This window comes from Lepidochelys olivacea, assembly GCF_965140295.1.
Source record: "Lepidochelys olivacea isolate rLepOli2 genome assembly, chromosome: 17".
Classification (NCBI taxonomy): Eukaryota; Metazoa; Chordata; order Testudines; family Cheloniidae; genus Lepidochelys; species Lepidochelys olivacea.
Window position 1 is genome coordinate 980,794 of NC_140427.1, and position 25,722 is coordinate 1,006,515.

Below are 25,722 nucleotides of genomic sequence, written 5' to 3' on the forward strand. Positions count from 1 at the left end.
TGGGTTTCATCTCCCAAGGGAAGAGTGAGCACTTCACTGCTTGGAACACCCCTAAACCTAGACTGGACACCACCCTGGAATATGTCATGGAGGCAACACCCCTGCCCCCACCGGCCATCCCTGATGAATGATTCTTGGAGGAGCAAAGCTGGGAGGAACAAAGAATGATACAGCTAGGCTGAATATCAAGGGAACTTCCTACCTATGAGAGCTACCAGGCTGCGGAGATGTTGGGGAAATGGGAAAGCCCCTTGCTTGGGTCACTGCAAACTAGATTCGCTAAGTCCCTGGTGCCCAGGCTCTAGGCCCAGTCCTGCCTTGGCTCAGAGCAGATGGCTTCAGTGACAGGACTTTTCCAGCTCTAATATCAGCAGTTCTATGGGGCCCAGGTTGCTGTGTAAATGAAACCATGCATGCCCAGTTCCAGCAACTCAACACAGTTGTGCGAATACTTTGGTGTGCTGATGCCTGGGCTTGCACAGGTGTGCGGGAGTGATGTGGCTGGGTGAGTGGGTGCTGCTGGAGCACAAAGCATTGGGGCTCCCAGTGTCACCCACTGAGGAAGGACTCAAAGGCCTGCAAAGAGCTTGCTGGGGACTGGTGAGTGGAGCCACCTTTCCGGTCACGAGCAGCACGAGGTGGTGTCTCTAGTCTGTCACTCAAGGTCTAGAACACAAGCAGATGATGGCAGGAATATAGCTCGATGCAGGAGCTGGGATTGGCGTGAGGGGCCAAGCCTGGCTAAGCAGCTGGGTGTCGGGTCCGCACCCATTCCTGAGTGGATTTTTAGGAGGTACCTCCAAAATTAATGGCAATTGTGCCTGCATCTTCTGCCTTGTTTAGGATCCCAGAGGCTTTATTCAGCAGCTACACCAACAGGACTCAGTGCCGCCCCAGCTCCTGCCGTGTGGCCACTGGGACTCATTCCTAGCCCACCTTGAGATATGCTTTCCCCCTAGCCAGCCCTCATACACCTGAGGGAGAAGAGGCTGGGAGTAAACAGGAGGGGTCAGGATTAAACTGCAAAATCCTCCACAAAGCCGGGGAGCTTCAACCTGGAGAGTGACCAGTGATGTTGCAGAAAAGCCCTCTCCCACCCCAAGAGGGTGGGGGGAGGGGAGGGAATTAGGCATGTCCTCTTATCCCCTCCCTGAAAAAAAATCCAACTAGGGCACACATGAGTTCCTGCTGGCTAACACAGGCCGAGGGTGCTTAAAGTCAGTTCCCCTGCTCAGGGAGAAGCGCCCAGCTAACGGTCCATGACATAATCCCCCAGTAACTCGCCTCATGAACACAGGTTTCCAGGCTGCATCAATAAAAGAGAAAGAAGCAAATAACCTCAGCACCCCCATCACATGAACACCCAGGAATAACAGCCTTGCTAACTGCCAGCAGCCCAAGGCTGGGCTGTCCTGGAGCTCAGCTGGCCCAGCTCTCCCCAGTTCAGGATGGCACCAGGGATAGTGGCCTCTCTGACATGGTCTGAGTAGCCTGACTCTGACTCGCACCAGGGTATCTGGTATTGCACAGCAGCAGCCTGCGTGACACACAGCTACACAGGGCGCTGGAAACTTCCTGTTTAAGGATGGAAACGGAAGCACCCGTATCAGCCCCAGGATGCCAGGCCACTGGGCTGCAGACCCAGCAAGCCCATCTGACCCAAAGGTGCAGCCCGGGGCCATCAGTTACTCTTCACGCAGGCTCAGCTGGGAAGAAGCAGAGATGCTGCAGCCTGGGGGAGGTGGGGGGGGAGGGTGTGTATATCTCTGATGCTGCAGAAAGAACTGAAAGTTCAAATGCAAAACTAGAGAGTGTGGATTTGCTGTGAGGTGCAGCAGCAGACGGGCCCAAGGAGAGGAGTTCAGCAGCAGAATGTACCCTTCCCCCACAGGCTGCGCAGTGAGACAGCAGGAACCGAAAACCCTGGCTTCAAGTATTCACTGAACGCTACCATCAGCTTGACACGCACACAGCCACTTGAAAAGGAAAACTGAAACCAAGCTTTGGTGAAGTGGTCTGGTGCCCTGCTGTGACCTGGGCTCAGTTCCCTAGAGACATGAGTGATGCCGAGGGGGGGGGGGCGGACGAGGGGGGACGACAGTGCTGCATGGGTCATCGGCCTTACGATTTCATTGGGGATGGGGGGTGGGTTGAACCTATGCTAACTCAAACATGCCAGATACCCAGTAAGACACTCACCCTCCCAAACACGCTGCCTGCCTGCTAACACACAGCGAGGAGGGCTAACTGCCTGCTAATTTGCAGGTCCTATGTTAACACGCTGATCATTCACAAAGACACAGCAGGACATACGTTAACATGCTTACTGCCTGACACAGCAGGATGTATGTTCACTGAACCAGCTGGTGCATTTTCAAAGCACCTTTGCAGGTTTAACGCTATCAGCCCAGCTCTGCTATTTTTGCCTTCCAGTGACCATTTACAGAAGACCACAGGACAGGGCACCAGAGCTCCCCAGGCGTAATCCCTGCTCCAACTCCACCTCCCTCAGTGGCCTTTGCCTCCTTTCCCCATGCCGGACACGGGATGGGGGGAGGGAAAGGCACTCACAGGTGCTGATCTCACCGTGTTACCGCAGGACAGGATTCTGCGCTGAAGCACTGCTCAAAGCCACGGGCACAGGAAGGCCAAGAGCCAGAGTGAAGGACAGGCAGCCCCGTGCCGACGGCGACTAAAGGCAGGGACGGGACTCGCTCCCATGAGCTGCGTGTGCAGTGCCGTACCTGGCGCTCGCAGGTGACATCATCAGACCCTAACCAGATTCTTGCTCTGGATCAGCGGTGGGGCTGGTCGTGGGGCAGCTTCTTCAGCCAGTGCTGGACTGGGCTGCCCTGAGTGCTCTTGACCGGGCTGCAGTACATACTGCTTTTCCTCAGCGAAGCTAATTGCTGTCACACCCACTGATGCCTTCAATCAACTTTTACAACTTGGTAATTTTACAGAGCAAATAACCGGGAGGCAGAAATGCAAAGTCTCTTCCAGCTGCCTTGCAAGCCTCAACTAGTAATGGGGAGTCCATCATCTCTAGAGAGCTGAGTCTGAGGGCGGGATAGTGACCTTTCTCCCCATTGTTAGCTACCAGGTAAACTGAAATCTCAAGAGTAAGTCGCTGCCTTGTGTCACATGCAGAGGGATCATGGAAGTTTCTGTCAGTGAAACACCAGAATCCAAAGGCAAGCAGGAGACAGGGCGTCTCTGGAGAAAGACTTACAAAGGGAAAGGACCACTGCTCTCAGATTCACATTCCTGCATGTGAGGGGGAGACACCAAGGGGAAATGGATACAAGAAGCGTGAGTCATAGCATGGAGAGAGATACCTGCCCAGGCCTGGAGTCAGAGCCAAGCTGGAGCAGGATCAGGCCCAGCCACACTAGGGCTGACTGTTTTGGCAACATGGGTTTTAAGCATGGCTTGGTCAGCCAGAGTGAATTGGGCCAAACTATGTTCAAACCAAGTTAGCCTGAGTGAGGTTTAAAGCAAGTCAGACTCCTCTGGCAAATGTGGCATTAATCCCTGTCTAGATGGGGCCACATGGCGTGTATGAAGCATACTTCTCATTCACACTGTACAGTGACCCAATCATGAGGTAGGGATCCTGCTGAACTCTTGGCTATGGCCATGTTTAAACACCACAAAATGATGCCCCCTCATATCCCTAGGTGCCTGTGTCACAGAGTCCCCGGCGCTCCCTACGAAGCCAGGCAGGACTCTGGGGAAGTCTCCTTTCTGTGAGCAGCCTGTCTGCAGGACACACAGCTCACACTGCTTCCACCTTCCTGGGTCTGGCCTCGGAGCACTCAGCATCCTCTGCCCCTCCATGCGCTTCCCACAGCGAGTCTGCCCAGGTGGGGTCCTGGGGAAGCCAGAGGGTCCTGCACCCCAACTCCACAGTCAGACGTGACTCTCAGCCAGCCAGTAAAACAGAGGTTTATTAGATGACAGGAACATGGTCTAAAACAGAGCTTGTAGGTGCAGAGAACAGGATCCCTCAGCTGGGTCCATTTTGGGGGGCAGTGAGCCAGACAACCACATCTGCACTTCACTCCAGGTCCCCAGCCAGACCCAAACTGAAACTCCCTCCAGCCCCTCCTCCTCTGGGCTTTGTCCCTTTCCCCGGGACAGGAGGTCACCTGATTCCTCTGTTCTCCAACCCTTTAGCTCTCACCTGGCAGGGGGGAAGGGCCCAGGCCATCAGTTGCCAGGAAACAGGGTGACGGCCATTCTCTGTGTCCAGACTTCTGCACACACCTGCCCTCTAGGGCTCTGCAGCGATCATACACCCTTACCCCACCACCTAGATACTTAAGAACTGCCTAGGGGAAACTGAGGCACCCCCATACTATTCACTTTAGCCAGTGACCTGGGGAAGTTCGAAGCCACCAGCGTTCCCATGGATGTCCCAGCATCTCTCCCATTCCTTGCGAGGAGTTACACCAGGCCCTTCCAGTTTCACGCCCTCCCTTAGGTCGGGGGTGGTCGATAGCACTCGCTGGCTGCATGTGGGAAGGTTTATGCGGCCCGTGCCCTTTGGCCACCTCCAAAACCCCAGGAGGTCAAACTGGGATTGGGTCTTCTCCCCAACAAGCTGGCCAAACACAGCCACTTGGTAATAGGACTGTTTAACTTTCTTAACAGCTTTCACCCCATCTGAGACCTTCTCAAAGCTATCCACACTGGATCTTTCAACAGGAAAGTCAGTGGATCCATTCATAACAGAAAGTTTCTGGCTGTTAGGAACTGAAACTTTCTTGATTAAATCACTTTCACACCCTTCAGTTGCAGTAAACTGCTTGCAAAGACTCCATGAGGATTCCTTTCCTTAGGGCTTTTCTATGCAACAATTCACCCCTCACAGAAATTCTGCTCTTACCCTCTTTAACGAGGGCTTGCTCTAGAGGAACACTTTCCTGAACAACAACAGACTCTTTCTGGGTCTCCCTTACATCCAGAATTACCTCTGGCCCATCCGGCAGATTCCTACACCATCCCCTTTCAGGCAAACCGACAGACTTCCTAGATAAAAAGTTAGAAGCATTCTCCTTCCCTTTGCCACATACAAGCTCAGGAATCTTTTTCTTCTTGCTACAGGTTTCCACACCCTCAGTAGGTAACACAATCACATCACCTTCATGCTCTCTCCTTGTGCCCTGGCTAGGATCTCACCCTGATCAGACAGAGTTGCTACACCCTTTCCCAACAACAAACTAGCAACAGGCAAAATACAAGCACCAGAATTGTCTGGTCTCTGGGATTTTACATAGACCCTAACTGGATGCAACCTAGTTACAGGGCCGTTCTCCCGAGCAGACACAAACTTAGGGCCATTCCCATCCTGGGCTTTAGCTGAATCCAGAACCAGCTCTGAAACAACTGCACGACCCTCAACCATCACAGGCTGAAAGGCCCCTTCTGTCTACTCCACAGATGAAGAAGAGCGGGACACACTTTCTCCTTTCCCAGAAACACAGCTTGGGATCTCGTTCCCCTGGTCCCAGCACACAAGGCTGGTCACAGACAACTGCTTGGAGATCAGCGTAGTTCGCTCCATAGGCAAGTCAATACCCCTGACAGACCCAGGCACGTTTCCTTCACTCTCACAATTTTCCACCCAGCTAACAGGTAAGGTCCAGGGACACTCATCTTCCACTCTCCTCGCCTTCCCACCCTGCTGACTAGACACAGCCATCAGCTCACAAGGCTGCCTAGGCTCATCCAGACTTTCCTTACCAAGCACCTTGCCACTCCCAACAGATCCCCTGCCCTGCCTGTGTCTCCCCCCACCCAGCTGGGGTCTCAGCTCCCACTGTGCTCAGCGCTGCCCTTGCTGTCCCAGTGGGGGTAGGCAGCGAGCTCGCTGCTTTCCTCACTGCATCAGAGCCAGCCTGAGCCCCCTCTCTGGTGTGCAAGGGGGGCGGGGAGCCCCAGGGGTCTGGTTACAGGCAGGCAGGTAGCCTGAGCCTAGCGGCTCCTCCCCTCTGCCAGCCAGGTCAAATGCTTCGATGAAGTGAGCTGTAGCTCACGAAAGCTCATGCTCAAATAAATTGGTTAGTCTCTAAGGTGCCACAAGTACTCCTTTTCTTTTTGCAAAGACAGACTAACACGGCTGTTACTCTGAAACCGGCTGTTACTCTGAAACATTTCACTGACCATTTCCCTCTCCGCCGATTGGTTCCCTGGATTCAAATTCAAACCCTTGGCAGTTACCGGAGCAGGGCCTGAATCCTGTCCCAAAGAAACACAGTCACCCCACAACAGGGTCTCGCAGCTGGTGTCCTGGAGAACCCCAACAACCAGCCAGCCCGACCTCTCCTGGGTCTGCACAGGGATCTGGGCCACAGGCAGGGCAAGGGGCTTCGTCCATGGGACCCTCACACAGCTCACACAGCCCCTCAGCATCTGAGGCTGCACCACCCGGGGCCTGACAACAGTTCTCTCTGTCCCAGGATCTCACCACCCCATGAATGTCTCCCCATTGACCATCACCTTCCGCTCCCACTGGGGGTCCGAGGGGCCTGGCCCCAGGAAACTCCACACAGACATATAGGTTGGGGTCAGGAGTGGGAGCCTGTCCACCTCCCCACCCATCTGGCTGACGGAGTCTATGGCCTTGGGACCCAGCAAGGGAGCTAGACACCGGGGCTTTTCCGCAGGGTCCCCCTGGTTCAAATCGCCAGCCTGCTCAAAGGCAGTGAGGTGGGCATCCACATCCCCCCCTCCTTAACCAGGGGCAGCAATTTAGTCTCGAGGTTCCCTGCGGAACTGGCCCCCCGGGGTCTATCCCCACTCACCCCTGAGGGGTCCCCTAGCCCTCTCCGCTCCCCACTGCCAGTTCATGCTGCTGCTGCTTCTGCAGCTCTTTCTCGGGCTCTCGCTGTCTCTCACAGTCCTCTTGCTCTCTCGGACTCAGCTCCAATCCCGTCCATCTCCGATCCCTGGATGGGGAACCCGATCATGAAGACCCCCGTCTGGTCAGGGACAGGAGTCTTGGCGCTGCCTGGCCACCACTCCAGCGGCTCCCAGATCCTGCTATCGCCCCATTTGGGGTCAGGAATCTGTTCTTTCGAGCTGCCATCCTCCTCCAGCTGCATGATTAACTGTGCTTTGGTGAACTTTCCAATGCTCAACCCTCTCTTTCTGCACAGGGTTACAATGTCCTTCTTAAGGGGACAGTGACAGACCATCACTCCGCTCTTCCCAAGTTGTTGTGGACTCACAGGCCTGTGTGCTCTCAGCTCCCCACGGTTTCCAGGGAGAACCCCTAGTGTGCCAGCCCTTCTCAAGGTCACCACCTCTTTGCCAGGGTCGAGCTGCAGACTCCTCTGCCCCTGGGAGACCCTGTTACTGCAAAAGTCCTTCTCTCTGGTCACACACTCCTAGGGGTTAACCACCCCCTGAAACCATCTCTCTTTGAATCTTCAGCACGCCTGGTCCCCGTCAATCCCCCTTCATTTTACTGCTCCCCAGTCACTTACTGCAGGAAGCGCCGTCCACGGGGTGCAGTAGATCCCACTGCTCCCACCAGTTGTCACGGAGTCCCTGGGCAATGCTCTGGAACTGCTCCCCATGAAGCCAGTCAGGACTCTGGGGCAGTTGCCTTTCTGTGAGCAGCCTGTCTTCAGGACACAAAGCTCACCCAGCTTCCACCTTCCTGGATCTGACCTCAGAGCATTCAGCATCCTCTGCCCCTCCGTGCGCTTCCCACAGCGAGTCCGCTCAGGTGGGGCTCCTGTGGAAGCCAGAGGGTCCTTGTCACAGAGTCCCCGGGCAATGCTCTGGAACTGCTCCCCATGAAGCCAGTCAGGACTCTGGGGCAGTCGCCTTCCGGTGAGCAGCCTGTCTGCACGGCAAACAGCTCACACCGCTTCCACCTTCCTGGGTCTGACCTTGGAGCATTCAGCATCCTCTGCCCCTCGGTGTGCTTCCCACAGCGAGTCTGATCAGGCGGGGCTCCTGGGGAAGCCAGAGGGTCCTGCACCCCAACTTCGCAGTCAGACGGGACTCTCAGCCAGCCAGTAAAACAGAGGTTTATTAGACGACAGGAACATGGTCTAACACAGAGCTTGCAGGTGCAGAGAACAGGATCCCTCAGCTGGGTCCATTTTGGGGGGCAGTGAGCCAGACAACCACGTCTGCACTTCACTCCAGGTCTCCAGCCAGCTCCAAACTGAAACTCCCTCCAGCCCCTCCTCCTCTGGGCTTTGTCCCTTTCCCCGGGACAGGAGGTCACCTGATTCCTCTGTTCTCCAACCCTTTAGCTCTCACCTGGCAGGGGGGAAGGGCCCAGGCCATCAGTTGCCAGGAAACAGGGTGTCGGCCATCCTCTGTGTCCAGACTTCTGCACACACCTGCCCTCTAGGGCTCTGCAGCGATCATACACCCTTACCCCACCACCTAGATACTTAAGAACTGCCTAGGGGAAACTGAGGCACCCCCATACTATTTGGAGGAAACATTAAGAACAGTCCCGCTTCGTCACACCTGGTCAGAGGGGGACAGCTGTGCCCTACTCCTTGGATTCCTGTGCTGGTTTCAGAGCGCAGGTTGTTTTCCCTGCGGGCAGCACTCGGGCCAACAGGCCTAGCACAGCAGAGCGGCTGAGGAGGCTGCCCCACAGTGCCACTGATCGTTCACTCTGCGCGGAGGCTCTCCACAGCACTGTGAAGCAGGCTGCAGAGTTAGGAGATTGTTAATTCTTCCTCCCCTCCCAACCTCAAAGGAAAGCCTCTCTCCCTACCCCCAAAGGCTCTAAATAATCCATAGCACAGCTCTCTGGGGCAGGGATCAGATCTGTGTTTGTACAGCACCTCGCACAATGGGCCCCTGGTCCATGACTGGGGCTCCGAGGAGCTACAGTAATACAACGAACAAACGAGAACCCAGTGTCACAGCAGCTGCACTCACCCACTGCCCTGCTAATCCCAGATCCCCGAAGGCAAAGGGGAGCACAATTTACCTATTTCAAAGTGAATTCTGTACATGCCCAGCTGGGGCTCTCCCAAAGCCTCAATACCACACTTGAGCTGTAGCACCAGAAACCAGTACCCCCAACAGGCCAGAATCTCTGCACAGTCACACCAGGTACAAGCCTCCTCCAAAACAATACGCATGCTAAGGGCCACATCTCTCTCCCCGACTAGCATCCAGTGATGGTGAAGCAGGGATACAGATGCACCTTTACTAATGCAGGCAAGAGGAAATATAAAAAACTGCCTGTGAAAAATCTCCATCCCCTCAGGTCCCAACCTGGCAGCTCAGTCAACACTTCAGTGCAACGGCAGAGCCCCTCTCTGTCACACTGCTCCACAGAATGTCCTCACAGCTATTTCCAGATTGGCAACAGATCAACTAATAGTTCATCTTCTTGCAAATCTTCCCTCATTTCTCCACATAGGAATGGAGAGTCAAATGACAGACTTCTCATGGAGATTCACCATTGGTCATCTCAGCATCTCTACTGCCGCTGGCATTTGCAGTTTGCCTGGCTAGCAACGGTACTGGGAAGATGCAATCACACAGGACTAGGGCTTCAATGGGTTAGGAATTTCAGGGGAGGTAATTCCCCAGGCACAGATCTAAGGCTTGGGTCTCCACCTAAAAGTTAGATTGACCTAGTTACATCCCTCAGGGCTGTGAAAATGTTTACACCCTTTGCGATGTAGCTAGGTCAACCTAAAGCAGGCTGTAGATGCAGCTAGCTCAGTGGAAGAATTCTTCAGGTGACCTAGCTATTGTCTCTCAGAGAGGGGGATGCCGACATCAATGGAACCCCCTTCCATCACTGTGGGGAGTGTCTACACTTCAGCGCTACAGCGACATAGCCATAGCGCCAGAGCTGTGCCACTGTAGAGGAGACACCCTGAGAGTCCCATGGGTGCCCATTGTGGCTGTACCTGCTGGAAGAGTCAGCACCTGACCGAATCGAAGATGCCAGAAGAAGGCTCTCTGTGCTACTCTCATAGGATAATACACTCAGGATATCCTGGAGGTTTGCATGGAGCTCCCTATCTGGCCACAGAAGCAGGATCAGTTACATGGCCCCAGAGAGGAATGTTTCTGTTTCCAAACTGAATTTTTGGCTTTCCCCAACATTTGGAAAGACCTGCCCTGATGTTTTAATCACCTGGTAAGAGCGCTGGACAATCTTTTTGTCAGTTCCACTGTCCAACTCATCTTCAGTGAGCAAACGGATTGGTCGGCTGGCAGCCATTTGTATGCTCAGTTCAATATTCTATTGCTAGGACAGATAGTGTGTTTCTTTACCATGGCCAGCTCACACAGTTCCAAGCCCAGCAAGGTTAGAGATTAAATCATGTCCTCTGGATGGGTACCAACCCTGGGGGAGGCACAGTGCCATCCACTAAAGAGTGTCAGACCCTGCAGTGTGGGAGGTGGGGTGTCTAGACAGCTATGGAGATGTTGCCCATGAATTGAGTTCTCATCCTGTGATTCCAGGGAATGGAGCTGTTCATGGGGTAAGCCTGTCACTGGTCCATGGCCTTCAGCTAGCTCAGAGAAGCCTGGCACCCTGACCAAATCCCAACATTTCCAACTCTTCCTGAAATTCCCACTGGGTTAGTGCTCAACTTAGCTCCTGTTGTACCCTGTGTGTAGCGTGCTGTGTACCACCACACAGCAGTTGCCTTCCAGTCCAGAGAGCACTCTGGTGGTGGGCAAAGTGATTCCCGTCCAATACGCTATGGTCAGGTGAAGTCTCTTTCTCAGCCGACCAAGCTTCTCAAACCAATAGTTATGACAATAAGCTAGAAACATGGTCTTCCAACAGGCCTGACGAAGGGATTCTGGAAGAGTGGAGCTAGGGATTTCCTATCAGAACTTGCAGGGATCCATCTGTCCTTAGCCCCACTACATCTCTGTAGTTCCCTGTCTGTATAATGATCAGACACATGGCACTCAGGCTCCCCACCACTGTGTAGCCATTCAGCAAAGGGGAGAATTTCAGAGCATTCCACGTTCTCTCCTGTCATTCCAGATGCCCTACATCCAGCTTTAGGGTGCTCTGTGTTCACCAGGCTGCACTGCCAAGTGCCAATCTGTACCAATTCTATGCAGACGTCCATGGGTCAGGGCAGCTTTCAGTCTAGGGCACTACTGGGAAGAGAAAAGAATTCAAGCAACTGAAAGTAATAGCAAAAGCAGGCCGATGAAGCCTGTCCCGTCCTACCAGCCATGCTAGACTGGAAGAACAAAGCCCTAAAGGTCTGACCGTGGCATCGGAATGCTGATCCCAGACTGAGGTGGGGGGAAAGACAGCGAAGGAAGGAAGACTCCATGACCTCCTCTCAGATGGGCGTTGACAACGGAAAGCCAACATTTGGTTACCTAGACTGAGCTGCTCCCAGGAAATAAAGACTCTTGCCTGCTCCATTCTCTCCCTTCTCAGGCATTGGGGCAATTTGCTTCCCTGGCCAGTTCTGAGGATGTGTGCCCTGTCAGAGGCTGTTTTGTGGAGTGGAGAGAGAGATAAGAAAGCAGTTAGCAGGCTCTCTGGTGGAGGGCGTATGGCTTAACAAGGGAAAAAGGGACGTCTGCACCTATGACAGACACACGCTGCCCTTTCTCTGCGGCCTGAGTGGATTCACTAAAGCTAAAACAGGCCATTCATTTGAAGGCAGAGAAACTTGTTCAATCCAGGAATGGTTTCTGAAGGTCCCCAGCTGGCAGCAGTGACCTGCCTGGTAAAAGAGTGTGGAGCTGGCCTGAAATGAAGTAGCTCATTGAGCTGTTTCCCAGCATCTTCTGATAGTGAAGTTCCTGGTGATGAGCAAGGCCCGAAGCTGATGTGGCTCCAAGGCAATATGGAAGGCACACATTCCGTCTGACAGGAAAGGAGTGTTGGGCCTCCAGCTTCTCTGAAGTTTGCAGAACACAAAACAGTGTCAGTAACAACCAGAGTATGGTAGAGTCCTGCCCATGGAAACAGACACCGGTTGCTGCATCCCTTGGAGATCTGACTTATGGCCTTAACAGTGGGAGGGAAACAACAGTTAAGGAGCTAGAACGTTCTGCCTCATACTGGCGGAGCTAATCTGGAAGCGTCTGGGTGAGTTTGCACAGCTTGTGCGTCCTCTGTGCAGCTCCTGGACACCTTCCATCACAGATGAGAGTTTTATGTCAAATTTTAAGTTTGACCACAAATATTTGAACCTCCCTGCACCACAAATGCAGTATCTTCTCTGTGGTTTAGCTGGCACCAAGCACATATTTACGGCTCTCTGGATGTCTGTCTGTCATTTAAATATCTCACAGAAGTGCCAAAGGCTTCAAAGCAGACGGGGTCCTCAGGCAGACTCTGTGATTCACCCTCTCCAGCCTCTGTTAATCTGCCCAGGAAAGGAAGAGATGCAGACGCAGGCCAAATCCATGCAGAGGGCACTGGCTAGGCTAAGCCATTGAATGCTTACACTCTATGAAGTTTGCTTTCCAGAGAATGTCATCTGAGATTCCACTCTATGGTCCCCAGTTCCTTGCCTAGGTGGATATTTGAATGGGGATGAAAGACTTGGGAATTTTCTGCTCCTCTTTTTGGAAACTTGGGATAAGAAAACTTCTGAGGTTGGATGAGACCATTTAACTTCAGCAGCTCAAAACCACAGAAGTCATAAAGCAGCTACCACCTGGATACTGCTCAGAGTGGCTCTGCTCCTGTCCTCAGTGACTCAAATACAAGTAGCTTTCACAGGTTTGAATCCAGACCTTACTGAACTGGGAACCTGCCCTGAGGAAACTGGCTGCATTGCTTGGTAACTTGTAGCATGTGAAAAGAACTGAAGTGTTTTGCTATGACAGACTGGTACTGAACATGGGAAAGGCCACTCTGCCAGGCTGTTTTGTGGAGTTGAGAAAGAGTCCCTCCTCAGCCTCCAAACCAAGGGAACTCAGCCCTTATTTCACCCCACTGAATACAGGTGGGTGCAAATCAAAGAGTCTGACCAGAGGGTCTCTGAGCTAACACGCAGGTATACTGGGGGAGTTATGGGGAGTGGCAGCAGGAAATCTGAGTTAACATATGTTTGTAGACTTGAGTCAGGCCCGGTGTAATTCTAGCAGGTTGTGTGTTTCATTTCCTTCATGTGTTTTTAGGCTAGCACCTGAATTGGAGGGTTGCCCTGCTGATTTTCACGTGACTTTGTAGAGTTAAAACACTGCAGAGTGCACCAGTCCCAGAATGCTGCTCTTCCCACCTTGGAGACGCCAGAATCACACTGTCAGACCCTCAGCAAGCCAGCAAGGCACAGTAGTATTACTAACCCAAACTGCATTATGCTCAATGAATGACAGAGCAAGAATGTGCAGGGAGCAAGGCTGTTCGAGGAAACAGGTACCTAAGTCACAGCAGCATGATGTAAAGTCTCTGCTCCCAAAACCAAAAGCAGTACTCTGCAAAGCATTGCTCCCATCCATCTGCTGCTGCTCTCAACACTGCACCGCAGCCCAGCCCGGCTGAATCTCAGGGAACCCAGGGAGTTTGCACAAACTCTAAATGAGAAGCAGCTGAAGCGACGGAAAGATTTCCCTACAAATAACAACTGTCCACCTGGGCAGCCAATGTGTGCACCAGGCTCCAGGCACGGGCCATGCGAATGTCCAGCAAAGCGGAGCTGGAACGGGGATGCCAACTGCCTCTAGAGCAGGGGTTCTCAAACTTTTGTGCTGGTGACCCCTTTCACATAGCAAGCCTCTGAGTGCGACCCTCCTTATAAATTAAAAACATTTTTTTATGTATTTAACACCATTGTAAATGCTGGAGGCAAAGCACAGTTTGGGGTGGAGGCTGACAGCTCGTGACCCCCCAGTTTGAGAGTGCTCTAGGGAGTGGCACAGCCAGGCAGGGTGTGCAGTCTGTGGGGAGGAGCTCCCTAGGAACCTGAATTCCCTTGAAAACAGAGGGTGGGGCTACGGGAGGAAGTTTAATGACACCAGAAAAATGTCTCCACAACTTGGTCAGCTGCAACACCACAGCCCGAAGATATTAATGATACTGGCACCTCCCGCCACCACACGAACCACGCTGGCAGCATGCTCAGGGCAGGGCGGGAGGCAGCGCGCTCACCCCGCTTCCAGCTGCCAGTCTGGGGAGAGAGAAATGCTGCTCTGTACTTTGCTCCACGGAGAACTGCTGCCACTTAGGGGACTCCCGCTGACGTTCGGAGAGTCGTGTGCCTAAAGTCGGGAAAGGGCCGCTCCAAGCAGGACAGGCTTCGCTAGCCTGCCAGAGAGGTAACTATGAACCGGAGTGGATCCTGCTCTGCTGCCTTGTCTCTGAGGAAGCAGCAAACACAGCTCTGCTACTTGTACTGAACACTCAGCTCGGCTGGCTGGCTCTCAGAGTCGCTCATTTCCAGCTGGGCTGGGTGTTAAAAACACACCTAGGAAGGGGAACAAGCAATTGGAACTCACAGCTCCCCTGCAAGGGAAAACCTATTCTTTGTCTGTTCTCTCCCAAGCTCCTCCTCCTGGGACCCAGATGCAGAGAGCATTTGCTGGGCCCCTGCCTGACACGGAGGAGCGGAACCAGAACAATAGGGGTGCGGACACTGGATGGGGCTGGACAAGGGGGGGAGCTGGGGGCACTGATCCATTCTTTTGACTTCATTCACACTTACAGCTGCTGTAGCTACATTTCCTGAAAGCACAGTAGGAAGAGAGGGGTATGTGCTTGCTCCACCCTCCATGTAACATTGTCCTTGCAATCCAGCTGTGTGCTAGGAGCCAATTTTGGCCTTTGGCAGAGCTGTGGGCCAGACATTACTAGCCCTGGTGTGAACAGAGCAGGTCCCCACCCAATGAACACTGCACAGACTCAGACCAGAGAGGAGGGAGAGATGGTCTGGGGGAATGGAGTGTATTCTGATGAGTTCAAGGTGAATGCTGAGTTCACAAGCAGCAGAATGAAGGGAAGCTGTGACTGGTGAGATCTGAGCAACTTGGTCAGGGCACAACAGAAGGCGTATTACACTGCTCATTGCCACATCAAACATTACACGCTCATTTCTTCCACACAAAAGAAACCATTAATGCAACAATCCCACTGCCCAGATACAGTTCAGATGAATCAGGCTATGTCCAGGTACGGCTCCCACGGCAGGGTTACGGCGCACGCAGTTGGCATGGGGTGTACATCTTCTAACACACAACGGCACACGACGCTCCACAGACTCATGGCTGCTGGGGAACCTGTGCTCTCCTGACACTCGTGTGGAGCTGGAAAACGGCCTCTTAGCATTTGATTTACTATGTTCTACAAAGAAAAAGCAAAAAAAATCTGGAGTCACTCAGCCTGAGTCACAGACAGTCCCGAGCTCCCTCGAAGGCCAACGGAGAGTGAGTGCCTGGCGGCAGCCAGGCACACTGCATTAGTGCCGCCCGCCCGCCCAACGCAGCCATGTACCGGGCACACTGCATTAGTGCCACCCGCCCGCCCAACGCAGCCATGTACCGGGCACACTGCATTAGTGCCGCCCGCCCGCCCAACGCAGCCATGTACCAGGGCACACTGCATTAGTGCCACCCGCCCGCCCAACGCAGCCATGTACCAGGGCACACTGCATTAGTGCCACCCGCCCGCCCAACGCAGCCATGTACCGGGCACACTGCATTAGTGCTGCCCGCCCGCCCGCCCAACGCAGCCATGTACCGGGCACACTGCATTAGTGCCGCCTGCCCGCCCAACGCAGCCATGTACCGGGCACACTGCATTAGTGCCGCCCGCCCGCCCAACGCAGCCATGTACCGGGCACACTGCATTAGTGCCGCCCGCCCGCCCAACGCAGCCATGTACCGGGGCACACTGCATGAGTGCCGCCCGCCCGCCCAACGCAGCCATGTACCGGGGCACACTGCATTAGTGCCGCCCGCCCAACGCAGCCATGTACCGGGGCACACTGCATTAGTGCCGCCCGCCCGCCCAACGCAGCCATGTACCGGGGCAAACTGCATTAGTGCCGCCCGCCCGCCCAACGCAGCCATGTACCGGGGCACACTGCATTAGTGCCACCCGCCCGCCCAACGCAGCCATGTACCAGGGCATACTGCATTAGTGCCACCCGCCCGCCCGCCCAACGCAGCCATGTACCGGGCACATTGCATTAGTGCCAGCTGCCCGCCCAACGCAGCCATGTACCGGGCACACTGCATTAGTGCCTCCTGCCCACCCAACGCAGCCATGTACCGGGCACACTGCATTAGTGCCGCCCGCCCGCCCGCCCAACGCAGCCATGTACCGGGCACACTGCATTAGTGCCGCCTGCTCGCCCAACGCAGCCATGTACCGGGCACACTGCATTAGTGCCGCCTGCTCGCCCAACGCAGCCATGTACCGGGCACACTGCATTAGTGCCGCCCGCCCGCCCAGTACATAGAATTTTTAAATGGGAAAGGATTTTTTTCACTCTCCTGTAACAGAAACACAGCAAACATTAAACAGCCAAACTGAACCAGGAAGGGCAGATGCCACATCTGGGGAGGGACCAAGCACGGAACATTTTCCTCCCAATGTTACTGGTTGGGAAAGTGCTGAGGGCGGGAAAGGACAGATGTGGCCATCAACACAGCACCTGTCCACCCCTTCCAGGCCCTGAGGATCTGGAGAAGCTAAAAGAGAAAACAACTGAAATTGCCTCAAACACCTCACTAATCTAGGATCAGATCAAGTCAAGTGTTGCAATGGATTAACAAGCACCAAGAGCAGCTGCAGCAGCGACGGTAACAGGCTCCCCAACCAATGTGTGCGTCTCCCTGGCTGCCTCCTGCCCAACCCTTTCCTCTTCTGCTGGGTTGGCCTCATCCACTCTCTTGGCTCAGGTACCATCTCACATCACGACTGCTTCAAACTCATCATGTCCTGCTGCCGCTGAGCCCTCCTCGTCACCCCAGCCTGTCACCTCCCCTCTGACCCACCCTCAGACTGTTGTCAGATCTTATTTCTTCCTGTCCAGCATTGCTAGCCTCCATCCTTTCCACTCCATGCACCCCAACCCTTTCACCCACACCATGATCATCTCTCACCCGAGCACCGACCCCATCTCCACCCAATCCAACATGCTTCCCTCTGCCACCGTTAGGACCATGTCACTCCTACCCCTCAATGCCTCTCACTGGCTTCCTGACGCCTTCTGCCTCCCATCCTGTTAACATCTGTTGGGATCTCACAGCTCTGCTCCCACCTGAATCTCTGATCATCTCCTCTGGGCACTCCACATAATGCAGCCTTTGCTTGCCAGCTAGCTCGCTGTCTACACCTTCTGCACTAGAATGTGTCTATCTCAGATCATTCCTGACACCTGGAACAGCCTCCTGAGCCTGTAGTGAGCTCCCCACCACATCTCGCTTTGCTCAGCAGCTCCCCTTGGTGCTGCCTGTGCCTGACCAGCAGTGGATTTAAAATGGCACAAACAAAGCAGCAGCTGACCTCCACAGAGTACTCCCATCCCTCACCCTGTCCTCCCACTTCCCCTAGCTCTCCTGAGCTAGGTCACCTCGGTGTCCACGCCTGACAGGAGAGAATGGCAGTAACTGAGGCAGGAGATGACCAGGACATGAACAAATGTTTCAGCCACCAGGGCAAAAAGGAAGGTTTGATTTTCCACACGTGGCTGACAAAACAGCAGCAAGAGTTGACTATGGTGAGGATGTGTGGGGAGAAGGAGAGACAAGCTTCACAGGGGACCTCCAGTGACAGGGTGGCTGCTGCTGCTGCTCACTGCAGTGCAGGATGGCAGAAACGAAGAAGGCTTGGTTGGACAAAGGAGTTACGCCATACTGAGTGTGGGCTGGCAGCCATCCATCCTCAGGATAAGATGTCAGAGACAGGCAGATATGCAGGACTGGGCAGGGTAGGGCAGAAGTACATTTGTGAGTCATTAGCACAGAGATAACTGAATCTATGCAAAGGGGCTAAGATTGCCCAAGGATAGGGTATACAGGAGAACCAAGAGAATATAGGGTCATGACAGCCTAAGGATGACAATATGATTAACAGTACTGAAGGCTATTGACAAAGCTCAAGGAGGCTAAGGACTGAGGAGAGGCCAAAGACTTGGCCAGGGAGCAACCACTGAGGAGCCCAGGCGGGTGTGCACGTGTTGATGGATTTAGTTACTCTGGGACAGGTTTTCTACTAGAGATGCAGCCTTAGTGAGTGAGAGCCGTTCGAGTGGAGAGGGCAGGAACCAGATGGGGTGGTGTACCTGGAAGGGCATTAGAAGACCCTTTGTCCAGCAGCACTGGTTAATAGCTACTTCCAGGAGCTTAGATGTGCAAGAGAGAAGGGAAATGAGACAGTAGCTGGAGAAACAGGTGGGACTGAAGGTGATTGTTCCTTTAAGGATAGGGGACAGCAGTGCATGCTTCTATGCTAAAAGGAAGGAGGCAAGATAGAGTGAGAGATGGGGCTGAGTATAGGGGTGAGGAGGTCAGAAACTTGGAGGGAATGGGGTCGGGGGGCAGTGGAAGGGACAGTAAGAAGCAGCCCTGGGTCAGAGCCTGGAGTAAAGGAGCCAAGGGGTCTGGGATTGGATGTGTGTATTTAATAAAGAAGAGAGGGCTGGGGGTGAGGGAGGAGGAGGGCTGTGCTGTGCCAAGCGCCTGCCTGGCACAAGGCTGAGACCCAGAATTACTACTCATGCTGAGTGCTGGCAGCATGCTCAGCGCTGTACGAGACACTGAAAAGAGTTGGTTCTTGGCCCTGTGCACTTACAATCTAAAACCAACAGCTCAACTGCTCTGGGTGAGCCAGGAGTGCGTCTGTCAGTACTGGGTGCGGGTGGGTGGCAGGGAAGAGTGGCGTTTAGGGGCTGCATGGCAGAAGTGGGCCCTGAGCAGGCAGTATAAATGAGAAGATGGGGAGGGGTTCCAGGTGCAGGGCTCAGTGTGGGAACAAGTGCAAAGACGAGAGTGAGAGGAGATGGGGAAGGGAGAAGTGAGGCAGGATTCCCTGGCAGGGCAATGTTGAAAAAAGATCAGAATCCGGCTTGGCTGACAAAGGGAGGCTTCAGGACTGGGCTAATTGTACTCATGTTCCATTCAAGGCAAGAGCTAGCATATGCAGAAGGGAAGCCAAGGGAAGGTGTGATCTAGACACCTATGGGTGGCTAGGCTCTCTCCAGCCCTGTGGAAATAGAGACAAGCTGAGGAGAACCATGTAAAAGGAGACAATTTCTATTAGCAAGAATATAAGACCTGGAACCTCTGGGCTGTCTCTTGACACCTAATTAATTACCAGGTAGCATCCCCTTGAAGTTGCCAACACAACACATGCAAGTTGCAGCATGATTCAGAGATGAACTTTGCAATAAACTTTAACGTTTTACTTCATCTCCTGTCACAGCTTGAGATCCTGCAGAAGGGGGAGGAGGAAGGGGAAGGGGCGGTGAAGGACAAAATCTAAAGCAGACGGGATCATTGCTGACTAATGAACTCATTGATGGTCTCTAAAACAAAAACTCAATTTCCCTGAGAGCAGCAGCTTCCACCCAGGTGAGAGCTACTTGTATTTTCAGGTCCTGGTATGTGCTTCTCCCCACCTCCTGCAGTAAGATACCAGGCCGCTGCAGATCCCTGACTGCAGCTGACTCCCCTGGGTTCCTTGCTTTGGGTATGATGGAAATCGACCTTTGGAACCCCTGAAGAACTTGGGCTCTATGTGAAATGATTTTAACTACAGTATCCTTAGCTAACAGCTACAGAGGAGACTAAGTGAAGAAAGAAGACAAGAAAGAAGGCTAGGAGGAAAGGGACAGGACAGAGAGAGCTGACAACTCAGAGGACAAGAGGTCAAGAGAAAGTGAAGACTGAGAAAACAGGCAACCTAGAGGTGAAAGACTCCATATCCCGCTCCCAGGAGTGGCCTTACAACCTGGACAACACGACTGTGGCTGTGAAGTACTATTCCCTAGTGAGCAAGAGGGAAGCCAGTGGAAAAAGATTTCTCACCTTCTTATAAGGTGCATTCTCTTTTCAATTCACTTTTCTGCAACACTGTGCAAACGGTATGCTAGGGGGTTATTGGGCTGTGCAGCAATGTTCCCGGACAGAGCAAAGAAGTCTGGCCATGCCAGGCAATCGATAGGTCACTGCAGCAAAAGCCCTAATTGCTCAGCACTCAAAGCATCTCTGGAACCATCCCTCCCAAGGAGGATCCTACCCAGCCTAGTCCCAGAAAGACCAAAGGGATTGGGGCTGCACACATCACCCAGCACAGTGGTCTCTGCCTCTCTATACATTATAATGAGAAGGCAAAGCTCAGGTGTGCATCCCTTGTTACCAGGAAGGTATCAACAACCTGAAGGGAGGTTCAGAGAGGAGGGGCTCAGCACCTGGCCATGTCTTGGCAACAGACCAGGTTGCCAGAAGGGTGAGCAGGAGCTCTGAGCAGTTCAAGGAAGCATGATTAGGTGCGAGGAGATGAAAGACAGTGAAAGGTAGGCTGAAGCTCAGGACACGCTTCCTGACAGTATGAGATCCATCTCCCAAGGGAATGGCGGGAGCCCCCGGGCTTGGAGGACACAAACCTAGACTGCACGACACACTAGAAAATGTCCAAGGGAACAGTCCTGCCCTGCTTTGAGGAAGGTATGGAAAGGACAGGCAGCAACATCCTGAGCTGGGGATGTTCAACGCCCCAAGGGACACTACTGCATCCCAGTGTCCATTAACTGTTGGAAGGGTTGTGTTCAGGCTATCCCCTGGAGGAGATGTTTCTAGAGTGACAGCTTTCTTGTCTCAATGCAGTCAGTACTCCTTTGCCTGAGATTTCCACTCTCTGCAACACAACGGCAGCTGGCCCCTCGGGGAGGAGACCTGAAACCAGCCGTTGGAATCAGAGCCCACCATCTCTGTGTTAAAGGCCAGAGCTCCTTCTATGGCCATGGAGTATTTACTTGATGCCTGACTATCCTGTTCTCTATCTCTCTCCAGGGCGAATGTTCCAGGCCAATCCAAAAGGTTTAATTTCTTTGAAAGTATCTTGATGTGAACCCAGGGAATGAGAGGACACCAAAGAGCCTGTTGTGTTGATCACCTCCAGAAACACATAGGGACTCTCCCTGTCAAATGCAAGTCCAGTTCCCCCTGAAAGTGCCTGACTTCCTGGGAACACTTCAAAACCAGCAACCAGGCAGAGTTTAATTCTGTCCTGGTATTGTTAACAACAATGCAATATTTGTGCATGAATTTTGTTGCTTGTGTAAAAGCTGATGCAGCCCTGGGGAGGGAAGTTCTCTCAGTGGAGGGGCAAGCTTCCCCCTACACTGTCCTTGGCCAAGGTGTCTCAGCTGCAGCAGGGAGAGGGCAGTTTAATCTCTGTGGCCCACTCAGTCTTTGGCCCCAACAAGGAGGCCAATCATTGAGAAATGTGGTTTAGGTGATGTTGAGACCTGTTTCCCTAGGTGCCAGACTGCCCCCTGGGTCCCATCAGTCAGCAAACAGAGATCAGACGGGAATGGCTGCAAGTGGCTCTGAACCAGCAACACGGAGGTGAAAGGCTCTGTGTCCCATGCTCACAAGACCTCAAGCTCCCTGATTCTATTCCAGTTCTAAAACTGATCCACACCTGAATGGCTCCACTACTGGGATGGTCTTTGAGCCAGTAAGTGCAGTGGGAGCGCTAGGTGCAAAGATCGCTGACTCAGCCATGGCCCAGCCCTATTTCCAGAGTGACAATTCCAGACATTACCTGGAATCAGAGCCAATATTCAAATAATGAGAGAAAAGGGCAGGGCAAGGAGGGCTAAGTGAGGGGAACACACTGGGAGCTACAAACAATGTTAAGTATGAGGGCAAAGGAAATGAAACCTGGAAACTCAGCCATAGACAAGAATCCAGTCCCAGTCTAGGCAGGAAGTTTACACTGGGCTTCTAAATAGACATGTTTTTCAATCAACAAGCTTTCTGGTTCCTCAGCTCTGTCATTGTGACAATACAGGAGAAGAAATGGGATAGATACCCTGCCACACACTGCCATCCTGACTTGATGGTCCAGTCTTACAATCTAGGTGCAGGTGGGAGCAACAGCCACTTTACGACAGGTGGGAGATGAAGAGAAATGCCAGCCATCTGTACACAGAGCCTCCCAAAGTTAACTGCCCTTGGGATGAGCTGAACAGATCACAAGGCTCTGGATTGCCACCACCACCCTCAGCACTTCTAGGCTGGCTGTGTAATCCAATCGGAGTCCAGTCCCATCCCAGAGAGATTCTCCCCTGTGGTCTCCATGTCTGTGGGCCATGAGAAGGGCAGGAAGTGACAACCTGCAAGTGTTAGTCAGATGTGGTGCCTCCTTCCTCCCTGGCCAGTGCATTCTGCTCAGCAGTCGGATAGTCACATATTTTTTTAATTTGATATAATTATCTCCTAGAAATTACTGTAGGCAGCCTCTTGGGATCCAAAGCAATTAAGTGGAGATAAATTTCTTTCATGGAGCAAGCTGTCAAAGGATGAAGCAATTTTCATTCCCCATTTGAAGTGGAAGCTTTGGGTCATGCATGGTTTATTTGAAACAATGCCATCACCTAAAGCTGCTGATCTTATCTGTATTTCCCTGTCTCTCCATTTCAAACCGCTGAAGATGTGCAGCGTGGCACTGCCTGAAGTGATGACATCTGGCACTGGGCCAGCAACAGAAACAAGCTACTCCGCCCTGAGACGGAGTGCAAGAGGCCAAGCATTCCAATTAAAGAGGGGGAAAGAGGATGGGAAATCTGGGAAGACCTAAAAAGTGGGGAGCCTGCCTGAGGGGCCATGAAACCCTCTAGCTAGAGGAGATTTTTAGCAAAGCTTTTGACACGGTCTCCCACAGTATTTTTGCCAAAAAAGTTTAAAAAGTATGGATTGGATGAATGAACTATAAGGTGGATAGAAAGCTGGCTAGATTGTTCGGCTCAACAGGTAGTGATCAACGGCTTGATGTCTAGTTGGCAGCCAGTACCAAGCAGAGTGCCCCAGGGGTGGGTCCTGGGGCTGGTTTTGTTTAACATCTTTATTAATGATCTGGACGATGGGATAGATTGCACCATCAGCAAGCTCATGGATGACACTAAGCTGGGGGGAGAGATAGATATGCTGGAGGGTAGGGATAGGGTCCAGAATGACCTAGACAAATTAGAGGATTGGGCCAAAAGAAATCTGATGAGGTTCAACAAGGACAAGTACAGAATCCTGCACTTAGGACGGAAGAATCCCATGCACCCCTACAGGCTGGGGACCGACTGCCTAATCAGCAGTTCTGCAGAAAAGGACCTGGGAATTACAGTGGACGAGAAGCTGGATATGAGTCAGCAGTGTGCCTTTGTTGCCAAGAAGGCTAATGGCATATTGGGCTGCATTAGTAGGAGCACTGCCAGCAGATCGAGGGAAGTGATTATTCCCCTCTATTTGGTACTGGTGAGGCCAAATCTGGAGTACTGCGTCCAGTTTTGGGCCCCCCACTACAGAAAGGATGTGGACAAATTGGAGAGAGTCCAGCAGAAGGCAACAAAAATGATCAGGGGGCTGGGGAACATGACTTACGAGGAGAAGCTGAGGGAACAGGGCTGCAGAAGAGAAGAGTGAGGGGGGATTTGAGAGCAGCCTTCAACTACCTGAAGGGGAGTTCCAAAGACGATGGAGCTCGGCTGTTCTCAGTGGTGGCAGATGACAGAACAAGGAGCAATGGTCTCAAGTTGCAGTGGGGGAGGTCTAGTTTGCATATTAGGAAACACTATTTCACTAGGAGGGTGGTGAAGCACTGGAATGGGTTACCTAGGGAGGTGGTGGAATCTCCTTCCTTAGAGGTTTTTAAGGTCCGGCTTGATAAAGTCCTGGCTGGGATGATTTAGTTGGGGTTGGTCTGCTTTGAGCAGAGGACTAGATGACCTCCTAAGATCTCTTCCAACCCTGATATTCTATGATTCCTTAATGAAGGGCAGGGCACCATCCTGATGGAGGGACGAGAACAATGCCATTCTCTGGGAAATACCAGGCCAGGTTTTGCCTCACTTCTAGTGCTTTGGGGACAATATCAGACTGCCCAAGAGCACCAAGCTGGTGACAAGAGCTCATCATGGCTGAATATCACAGCCGCAGCAGAAACCAAAGTCACAGTTTAGTACCTATCAGGAGGGTATGTGATTCTGTAGAGCAGAGCAGGAATCTCTGCAGGATTAATACACAAATCCAACAGTTCCACTCCTCTGCACATGAGAACACACTGGAGTCTCTCCAAGTGTTTATTTCACAACACACACCCCCAGCATACAAACAAATCAACCAACCAAACACACCTCAAAATGGAGTTTTTACCCAAAAAGGGAGGAGAGACAGCAATGCTGTGGAGTCCATTAGAGGCTGCATTCCTGCTGTTGATTTTACTAGGAAGGAAGTCATCACCATGAGTGGCAGATCCCTCAGGGTCCCCCCTGTAACAAGCCAATATCACCTAGTGCAGCACAGGAAAGCCAATGACCAGGGGCTAGGTCCAACAGCAGCATGGAGCTGGTACTGTCCCTGCCGGCCAGCGCCAAGAGCTAGAATGGGATCCAGAGTGTAACTGGTAATTCCAAAGGGCACAGCATCAGCAGAGGACTCAACATGCAGTGAATGGACATCTCTCTCATTTCAAGGAAAATTTCAGATTATTTTGTAGTTCCCAGCTTGGAATACTCAGGGGGAAAACCTTCAGAAATGCTGGCCTGGATGCTCCAGGGGACTGAAATACTCAAGAGCCTCAAAACACCTTCACTTAAAACAAATAAAAAGTTTGGGTCCCAATGATTTGTTTGGAAATTGGTCCCCAAACCTCTCACCCAATGGTCAGAGTTGTGTGTGTCACCAGAGCCAGTTCATGACCACAGAGAGATCAATTGGCTGGTCTAGCTGGAGTAACGCAAACACCTATTGTTCATTGCCAGTATTTCTTCTTTCATGACCATAGAATCATCATAGGACTGGAAGGGACCTTGAGAGGTCACCTAGTCCAGTCCCTTGCACTCATAGCAGGACTAAGTATTAGACCATCCCTGATAGGTGTTTGTCCAACCTGCTCTTAAAAATTCCCAACGATGGAGATTCCACAACCTCCCTAGGCAATTTATTCCAGTGCTTAACCACCATTTTTCCTAATGTCCAACCTAAACCTCCCTCACTGCAATTTAAGCCCATTGCTTCTTGTCCTGTCTTCAGAGGTTAACGGGAACAATTTTTCTCCCTCCTCCTTGTAACAACCTTTTATGTACTTGAAAACTGTTATGTTGCGCCCCACCAGTCTTCTCTTCCCAGTAGCAGCCATGAAGGGGTGGAAGAGTGGACCAGTCTCTATGGATTGATAGGAAGTGATGACTCTTCCACCCCTTCATGGCTGCTACTCCATTTACAAATTAGCAGTATTCATAATAATTTACAAAGCATAACACGTCAGTACAGAAATCCAGCAATCAGTGCATATTGTGATCCACTCAAAAATCCCTCCCTGTTCTACGTGCACTAACCCTTAGGGCCCTGGCATTTTCAGACTGCTACTGGCTGTAGATCCACCACTATGGTATCTGAGACACTCCACATCCACAGTCACCACAGGATACTGATAGCAGGAGACTCCTTTAGCCTGTCTCACACCAGTACAATCAGCAGTGAACTTATTTCACTAGTGACAGTCAGAGGGAAATCAGTCTGGATGTTTGTGTCTGAGATCAGGTTCTGTCTAGGGGTCTT

General features: G+C 52.5%; 1 protein-coding gene across 5 annotated transcripts in view; it reads right to left on the minus strand.

Moving 5' to 3' along the window:
* Positions 1-25,722, minus strand: part of SMG6 (SMG6 nonsense mediated mRNA decay factor) — a gene marked incomplete at its 5' end in the record, with an annotated part of 165,735 nt that overhangs the window by 25,965 nt on the left and 114,048 nt on the right. Inside the window, one exon of one of the 5 annotated variants that reach the window (XM_084651034.1) lies at positions 14,878-15,280. The exons of the other annotated variants lie outside the window; for them this stretch is intronic. Coding sequence (XP_084507160.1) covers positions 15,095-15,280 — 186 coding nt within the window. The 3' untranslated portion in view covers positions 14,878-15,094. Of the gene's footprint in view, positions 1-14,877; positions 15,281-25,722 lie in introns of those variants that run through there. 5 annotated transcript variants of the gene reach the window in all.